The sequence below is a fragment of the Phragmites australis genome, chromosome 1 (genome assembly GCF_958298935.1).
Source record: "Phragmites australis chromosome 1, lpPhrAust1.1, whole genome shotgun sequence".
NCBI lineage: Eukaryota > Viridiplantae > Streptophyta > Magnoliopsida > Poales > Poaceae > Phragmites > Phragmites australis.
Window position 1 is genome coordinate 2,250,481 of NC_084921.1, and position 9,514 is coordinate 2,259,994.

The window sequence follows — 9,514 nt, forward strand, 5'->3', positions numbered from 1 at the left end:
GCAGTAACTTGAGGTTATTTGCTTTAACAAAATCGTGTTGAAGGCAAAGAATTGTATCATCAGTGTATTGCAGAATTGCAATACTGCTTTCAAACAAGTGGGGGACCAAACCAGTCACTTGACCATTTTTCTGAGCAGTTGTGTTCATCTTAGCCAAAGAGTCAGCAACCAGATTAAAGGGAAAGCAACGCAAATGGTCTCCTTGTCTTACCCCTTTATGGATGACAAAGTAGGAGTCCATATTATTATTCAATTTTACACTTAAGGTGCCATCACAGACAACCTTCTTGACCCACATTTTCCATCTGGAACTAAAACCTCTCATGTCCAGGCAGTTAAAGAGGAAATCCCAACAAACCTTGTCATAAGCTTTTTCAAAATCTAATTTCAGCACCACACCAATCTGTTTCTTTTTTTTTTGGGTTTCATGAAGGATTTCATGGAGAGACATAACACCATCCATAATGCTCTTATTCTTAATAAAAGCATTTTGAAAGGGATTAATGATTTTGTTCATGAAAGGTTCCAGTCTATTAGTTAAAAGCCTTTATAATCCATTTAAGAACGGTTCAGAAGGCAAATAGGTCTGAACTGCTGAATTCTTTCAGCTCCATTCATTTTTGGCAGGAGTGTAATGATTGCATAGTTGAGTCTTTTGACATCAAGAGAACCCATATAGAAATCATTGAATAATATGATAAAATCATCTTTTATAATGTCCCAGCATGCCAAGTAAAATTCAGCAGGGAACCTATCAGGACCAGCTGCTTTGTTTGCTTCCATCTCAAAGAGGGCTTTTTTAATTTCAGATTCAGTGAAGGGGCTATCAAGGATCTCATTGTCATTAACATTTAATTTTTCAGATTCAGACCCAAGGTCAGGGCTTAAGGAGATCAAATTAACAGAATATGGACCAAAGAGATCCTTGTAGTATTCAGTAGCATGTACAAGAAGGTCATCATCACCAATAATTCTCTCACTATCCTTTAAAAGGTAGAAGATTGTGTTTTTTCTTTTCCTACCATTGTAAATACTATGAAAATATTTGGTGTTATTATTGCCTTGGAGGATCCATTTAGAGCTGGATCTTTTATACCAAAAAATTTCCTCATCAATAAGAAGTTTTTGGATATCAGATAACAGCTAGGACTTCTTAACAGCCTGATTCAAGCTAAGAAGACCCTCTTCTTCCAATTTTTCATAAAGCTCAAGTTCCTCTCTGAACAATATGAGCATCTTCTTATTATGGCCAGCTAAGTTTCCACCCATCCTTTCAAATAACTTCCAAGATTTTTTAGCTTAGAGAGGATGTTGTCCAAAATATTTACATTTGGGATGTTCTCATCCCAAAAATTTTAAGCTCTTGATGGAAGGAATCATGATAGAGCTATGAAAGCTCAAATCTGAATTCAGGTTTGAGCCTTCTATTGCCCAAGGAAGTAGAAAAGATCAAGTCATTATGATTAGAAGAGTCTCTAGGCAGTTTATGCACATTGGCTAAGGCATTATGTTTTTTGAATACGCTGCAGCTAGAGCTGTTTGGACAGAATTGTCTGAGTTGTTGCAGAAAAATGTTGGTCTCGATTATGTTACTATTGGTAAATGATGGATCAGTGATAAGAGGAATAAAGTGACTAATATCATTGGCTTGGTTACTTTGTGGTGTTTGTGGAAAATGAGAAATGATTTGCATTTCAGAAAAGCCAACCGGATTACTTTGGCGAAGAATTTGGAGGACGCTCAAAAGTTGGCGGCTACCGCTGTTCCTGGCCTCCAAGCAGCAAGAAGTGGATGGCTATATTGGTATTTTGGAGCAGATGGCTTGGTCTCCGCCGAAGATAGGATGGCGCTGAAGAAGGTGATGGTGGAGGGAGACGACGAAGATACAAGATCCTGCTGGTCCGCTGGTTTCATCATGAATGCAATAGGATTAGTTGGAGAGATGGTGGGTGTTTTGCATTTGCTGGGTACTTGGAGACGCGGTGCTGCCGTGAGGGTCTCTCGTAATTTTGGATTGGCTGGTTGATCAATACGGTGCTCTAACGCTGGAGCTATATTGTGAACTTGTTTCATTTTATCAATGGAACAGGGATGGAAAACCCTTTTACTTTAGAAAAGGAAAGAAAATTACTGTGTGTATAGATATACCCTCCCTTCGTCTTTGCTCATTAGCTGTCGATCTGATAGCTAGAAAACTCTGATAGATCAAAGTGAAGTACCGGCAGCTGAACATTGTGCTCTTTTTTTTTTTTAGTAGCGCTCCTCTGTGATTGGAGTGGTGCTACGCCAAGCGGAAAAAAAACAATGTGAATACATTGTTATTGTTTTTTGAAATAAAAACACTATTATTTTAGAGGAACCTGAATACGTTATTTCCTAATCTTTTTTAGGGAAACATTATTTCATAAATTCATAAAATGGCGGAGAAAGGATAAAAGATGATAGGATTTAGTTTTTTTTTTATATAAGATGAAAGGATTGAGTTGGCCCAGAGAGAGATATTGGCCGGCCCATTACAAGCTGAGGTGGTAACGGCCCAAACCAGCCTTTCCGTGGGGCACAGTCCAAATCCAGGCACTCGTGCCCTAGTCCTGCAGTCTGCATCCCGGTGCGGCGCCGCAGCGAGCGAGAAAGGGATCGAGCGAGCGGGAGAGCGCAAGGAGAGACGGCGATGGCTTTGGCGACGGCGTTGGCGAAGCTGCTCCGCGGCGGGCGTTCCGGCGTATCCTCCTCCCACCTGCTGCCGGCGATCGGCCGCCGGATGCCGCAGGGGGGGCTCGCCCCGCTCCTTCCGCGCCTGGGATCGTCTCGGGCCGCCCCCGCTGCGGGCATCAGTCGTGGCATCAACACGGTTAGGGTTTCTCGTCTCTTCCCCGGCCACGTGCGGATGCGATTATGGTTGCATTATTTTCTTTTTTCACTATTTAGCCCGAGTAAGAAGTTGTTAGGATTAAAGAAAAGATTGTGTGTGAGAGAGAAACTGTTAACAACCCCAGTCACACCACTGCCAATTAGCTAAGCTCAACCGAGTATTGGATACATCACAGTAGATTCGGTACAACTGAGACAGCCGGAATAGGTAGCAAGCAAGTGAATCGAAGAAGTAAGAATAGGGATGTCATGCGCAAGGATTTGGGCCCTTTCGGCCAGCAGTAGTAGGATTAGAGATAGAGATCTAGTTCAGTTAGGATTCCGTTTGATTTGATTCAGATTCGGTTAGAGATATAGATAGAAATAGAGATAGAATTCGGATTGGATTAGGAGATTGAGTTAGTTTCCAAAATTGTAGCCAGCAGCTCTATATAAAGGAGCAGTCGGGCAGTCGGCTTCTATCAGGGAGGAGAGCAAGAAAGAAGTTTATTTTAATTAAGTTCTTATCTATTTTCGTAGTACTGTAGCATGGCTCCGACCACGGCGCCCAAACCTCGCCCACGACCTCCATCTACACATTCATACCACCTCCGATCATCCTCTCATACCCTTGCATGTGACAACTTGGTATCAGACTCCAGCGATCCGATGGCCTCTTCCACCACCTCCTCCATTGAGGCTCTTCAGACCGATGTTCAGGACTTGAAGACAGCTATGGCTCAACTCACCGCTCGTGTGCAACCTCTGGAATCCTTATCGGTTATGATTGTCGACCTGCAGCTGCAGGTTGCGGCCTTAATGGCTTGTATGGCTAGCAGCACACCTGCTTCATCGGCTGCTCCGGAAGGTCGCCAGGAGGGGCGCCAGCTACCACCAGCCCAGCAGCCTCCACAAACTGTAACATTGGATGATTGTCATCCTGAGGTCATCTATCATGCTGCTGAAAGGCCTCGCCGTCAACACCAGCTTGATCTTCATCAGCCAGCTGCTCGCGGTCATCCTCGACATCCACCTCAGTTTGATGATCATTTTGATGGCCGCCTTCCCCCACGCTTCCACAAGCTCAACTTCCCGACCTATGACGGCAAAGATGATCCCTTGCTATGGCTTAATAGATGTGATCAATTTTTTCGTGGCTAATGCACTCCTGAAGATCGGAAAGTATGGTACCCATCTTTTCATATGACAGGTGCTGCTCAGATGTGGTACTACAGGCGATGTTTCTGTCAACTCGTCCTCCAGCGCTTCGGGCCGCCTATGACGGATAGCCCGTTGGGCGAAATTGCCATGCTACGACAAACCGGCACCGTCAGCGACTACCGCGACAAGTTCTTCTCTTTGGCATGCCGCGACGTCAAGCTCACTGAATCTCAACAGGTTCAGCTCTTCATAGTGGGTCTCCTAAATCCTCTTCGCACGGATGTAGCTCTCCATCGGCCTCAAACTCTTTGATGACACCATTATGTTGGCCCGGGCTTATGAGCAACGTTTGCTCTTGCCATCCACAGACGATGCTCCGCCTCAGGGATCACAGTCAACAGCGACTCCAATTCAGCTTCGGTCGCTTTGCCTGGGTCCGGAACAGTGACACCAGTGGCGTCCTCTTTGCCGCGCAAGCGTTTGTCTCAGGCAGACATGGTTGTGCGACATGCTCAAGGATTGTGCTTCAATTGTGATGAAAAGTTGTCTCCAGGTCACACATGTTCCAAGTTGTTCGCCCTCGAGATCATCGAAGACACGGGGTTCTCAGCTGCTGCTCTTCCTTTGAAGCCCCCTCCCTAAGTATGGTGTTTCAGCTCGTGGACGAGCTGATTGTCCCGCGGGGGGGGGGGGGGGGGGGTGAGATGTCATGCGCAAGGATTTGGGCCCTTTCGGCCAGTAGGAGTAGGATTAGAGATAAACCAGATTAGAGATAGCAATCTAGTTCAGCTAAGGTTCGGTTTGATTTGATTTGATTCAGATTCAATTAGAGATATAGATAGAAGTAGAGATAGAATTCTGATTGGATTAGACAGGCAGGGGCAAGAACACACACAAAAGAAGTGGACTCTGGAGAGTTTTTGCACTGCCCAAAACTTTTTGCAGCTTTTCTGGTTTGCTCTTCTATTTATAGCAAAAGAGAAGTTACAAAGGTATGGCTTTAGTGGCCTGAGAAAGCAAAACGGCTTTTGTCCAACCTGCAGCTGATTTCAACAAAATCCAGCCGACTACTGACAACCGACTCTACCACTTAATGACCCTGACATGCTTTTTGACTTACACTACCAACACTGATTTTCTCCCATGTGAATATGCACATGTCAGAGCACAACTTGCACACAACCACAGAGGTCGAACTACTAACTATCCAAAAGAAGTAAGAACGCACAAGTGTTAACCTGACAATTCTCCCCCTTAAGACTTGCTACGCTTACTTAAGCTCAATGAGACCAATTTTTTCACGGAGTGCCTGAAATTTCACACGACCGAGTGCTTTTGTGAGAATATCACCAAGCTGCTCTGCAGTGCCCACGAACTCCACTTCAATTTCCCCTTTCTCTGCACGATCCCGGATGTAATGGAACCTTGTACCAATGTGTTTGCTCCAGTCATGGTGCACATGGTTCTTGATGAGTGGAATGGTAGACTTATTGTCCATCTTTTGCTTCGGGGTGCTTGGCATAGAATTCACAATGTCTCCTAGCACCCGAGCCAACCATACAGCCTGACAAGCAGTCGTGGCAGCAGCTATGTACTCATCTTCACATCTTGACAATGCCACAACCTTCTGCTTTGTCGTCAGCCAAGTGATTGGGCTGTTGGTAAGGAAGAAAATGACTCCAGTTGTGCTCTTTCGGTTGTCAACATCACCTGCAAGGTCACTATCACTGAACCCCAGCAGTTCTGCCTGTGAATCCTTCTTCCTTGCATACCGGATCCCCTAGCTGCTTGTTCCCGCGATGTAACGCAGAATATGCTTGACAGGCTCAAGGTGCTCCTTGTGTGGTTCCTCCATAAACCGGCTAACATAGCCGACAGAGAAAGCCAAATCAAGGTGGGTGTTCACCAAGTACTTGAGGCTTCCGACGAGGCTGCGATACATGGTGGCGTCGATTGCTAGAGTTGAGCTCTCTTTGCTGAGCTTCAATCTTGGCTCCATTGGCACCTGACAAGGGTTGTAGCTGGACATGCCACCCTTCTCCAGGATGGCTGTTGCATAAGCTCCTTGATTGAGAGTAGTGTCGTCCCTGCTCTGCTTCACCTTGATGCCAAGGTAGTAGCTGAGCACTCCCAAGTCACTCATACGGAACAACTTTAGCATTTCCTGCTTGAACAGCAGGATGTCGGAGACTTTTGTGCTGGAGATGATCAAGTCGTCGACATAGACTCTTAGGGTCAGCTGTGCTCCAACTCTTCTCCGCGTGTAGATGGCGTGATCGAGGGAGCTTTGGACGAAATCGAGTGACAACAAGTGTCATCTAGCTTGGTGTTCCAAGCCCTCGGCGCTTGATTAAGGCCGTAAAGAGCATTGTGCAGCTTGAGCACCTTGTGCTCTTTGCTGGTGTTGATGAAGCCCGGATGGTCTGCGCAGTGCTCGGTGAAGTCCTCTGATGTGAACTCTCCCCCATGATCTGTGCGGAGAGCTCGGAGCTTGCGGCCGATCTCCACCTCCATTGCCGCTTGGTACTGCTTGATGGCCGCCGGTGCTTTATCCTTGGAGGAGAGCAGCAGCAACCACATATAGCGTCTGTGGTCGTCCACAAGCAGGAGGAAGAAGCGGTTCCCGCTTGAAGTTGTTGGTGTGATGGGGTCGCAAAGATCATTGTGTACCAGCTTGAGAATGTGCTCGGTGTGGTATCTGGATCGCTTTGGGAACGACGTTTGCCTATGCTTGCCGACGAGGCAGGCCTCACAGACCTGCTCCACTTGTTCGACCGTAGGCAATCCGCGCACCATGCCTACTCAAGCCATCTTCCGGAGTGCCGCAAAGTTGAGGTGGCCGAAGCGAGTATGCCACAGCCAGGCACTCTCTGCTCCGTATGCCATTAGGCACACTGGTTGTGCAATGTCGAGGGCGAGCACATAGAGCTGGTTGGGGGATCTTGGAACCCGCGCCAGCAAACGGTGGCGTTCGTCCCGAATCCTCATCACCCCGCCGTTGATCAGTACCTGGCACCCCACCTCGTCGAGCTGGTCGGCATTGATGATGTTGGCGGTGAGCGTGGGGATGTAGTAGACACTGTCCAGGGAGCGATGCTCAGTCTTGCTAGCGAAGAGCACGGTCCCGTAGCCCTCGATCGGGACCACAGAACCATCCCCAAACTTGATGGTGCAGCATGTCTCTGCGTTGAGGACGGAGAAGGCGGCCCGGGACCCCGTCATATGGTTCGTGGCCCTGATGTCGAGCATCCGTAGCTGGTTCTGGTGGTCGAGGTCCTGCTCACGCTCGAGCTGGACGAAGACCCTTTCTTCGCAGAGGTGCAATTGATTGCACAGCTGTTGCGACGGCGGTCCAGTCTGGGGTGACGGCGGCGCTCCTGCTTGAGGTGACGTAGCAGCAGCCACCGAGGAGGTGATAGCGCTCCTTCCTACGGCGGCGGCTTCCTCCGAGCGCTCCCTTCGTCAGCCTCCCCGAGCCGCTGCATCCCCGCTTGATGGCGATGCGCTTCGGGCGGTGACGCTCCGCCCGTAGTCCGAACGGTGGCCGGCTAGGGAGGCACGCTCCAGCTTGAGTCACGGCGGCCTGGGGTTGGGCCGCGGCGGCGAGGTGAGGCCAGACTGCAGCGGTGAGGAGGATCCGGCACGCTGCAGAGAGGATGGTCAACGGGCGCGGCGGAGGTGGCCCATCCGCCAACGTGGCCAGCGTGCCGCCAGAGGTCGGAGGAAGGGATTGCGGCGGAGCAAAGGATGGATTGGGGATTTCTGCCCTCACCATCAATGAGGCCACCTCTTCTTGGGCCATATGGGCCTGCTCGCGACGAGGCTTGCTCCGGCACTCATGGGCCCATTGCCCATACTTTGTCGCAATTGCAACACCAATCCTTCGGGTCGCGTCCGCCGCTCGTCTTGCCGTTGCGTGGTCCGCCATCGCGCCCCCTTCCTGCAACAGCGGTTGTTGCCGGCGCAGCTGCTCCCTCTACTGCCATCATTCTCCCTCAGCTTGAGCCGCACCAACCACTCCTCTTCGGAGAGAAACAGGCGGCCCTGGCCGTCGGTCTTTTTGGCCTTGGCCTTGTAGCGTTGCCCGCGTTAACATCAGCAAGGATCTCGATGATCGAATCCTTTCCCTCACAGATCCATCGAACTACTCTCCCCTGTCGATCTCCTAATCCTGATGCTTATGGGATGTGAGGTGTGGGAGGAGAGGCTGCCTACAAGGAACCATGGCGTTAGTGGAGCCTAACTGAGGCCAAGACTGGTGGAGATCGGCGGAGAAGGAAGCAATGCAAGAGCGTGGGGGAAGAGGAGCGAGCGGAGGAAGAAACAATCGACTATACAATTCTAGACGATTGACGGGTGGAAGAGAAGAAACACATCCCTTTGGATCAGCATATGAATGGAATCATATAGAATGATCGATTCCAATTCTAAGTGGCGGCCAAACAGCCTGGCTGTGGAATTAAATTCCATTTCCATTTCTACCCAATTCATGAGAACCAAACGATCTCTTAGTGTTATAGATAAAGGAATATAAAGGGTCTAATATACATTAGCTATGTTTATTCCTTGAGAAAGGATGATTATATTGTGATGATGAAAGGAATTAGTAAACTGATTACATATCGAAAGAAGACAGTTCAACGTGCCACTTACTGTACTTCTATTTAACAAATTTTGATATTGAAGTTTGACTATTGAATTCCATATATTTTTAGGAGTCCTTACCTGAGTTGGATGTGATGAGGAAGACCTATTTGCATATTAATGGCTCTTTCGAGGTTTTCTTCTAACTTTTTATTTGCTAAATAAAATTCATGAATTCATATTTTTCCCAAGCTTATGTTTTCTTTCTTGTCGTAGCCGTACAACTCAAAGTATATTATTCTGGATCTTGAAGAGCGGATGTGTAAGATAGGTCACCACGTACAGTTGTACGGTAGACACTGGGTTTACCCTGCAGTCACAGCTGGTGTTGTGTTTGTGATGGTGTTGACGGTTATGGTTGGTCACCGAGATCAAAATGATAATGAGAAGACTTTAATCAAGTTCAACCAAAAATTGGCAAAGGCTCAGTCAGATGTTGAGAAGCTAAGGGTAGCCCGCAACAAGTCTGAGAAGCATCAATCTTGATGCTTTCAAGTGGCTTCAAAAAGGTTGGTTCCATATGTTTGTCTTAAGTTTTGTAATTTTATACATTTGTGAGTGGTGCTGCTTATAGTCTAAGGCTGATGGTCAAATTTATGATGCTTGTTTGCAGTTGTGTGCTGGCGATAAAACCTTTGGACTTTTGGTAGAAAGACATTGGGGGTGAAAAGATTGTTGGAGGCTTAAACTTAGCTGAAATGCACATTTTTTGAACTATTCTGCTGGGAGTGTTGTGCCAATTACTCTGTGCTATTTGGAACTGAACTTGTATGGGCGTATACTCATGTATGTCCTGATAGTGTTGCTACTTGGCAAAATTGTGTGCGAAACTGTCTGTGATGTTGTGATGCTATGCCTG

At 47.7% G+C, this 9,514-nt stretch overlaps 1 protein-coding gene across 1 annotated transcript; it reads left to right on the forward strand.

Moving 5' to 3' along the window:
• Positions 1-2,609: 2,609 nt before the first annotated feature.
• LOC133886840 (uncharacterized) lies at positions 2,610-9,514 on the forward strand. Its single transcript, XM_062326713.1, has 4 exons — positions 2,610-2,851; positions 8,727-8,789; positions 8,872-9,164; positions 9,269-9,514. Exons 1-3 carry the CDS (start codon positions 2,672-2,674, stop codon positions 9,139-9,141), a joined length of 513 nt encoding a protein of 170 aa, XP_062182697.1. The 5' UTR covers positions 2,610-2,671; the 3' UTR covers positions 9,142-9,164; positions 9,269-9,514.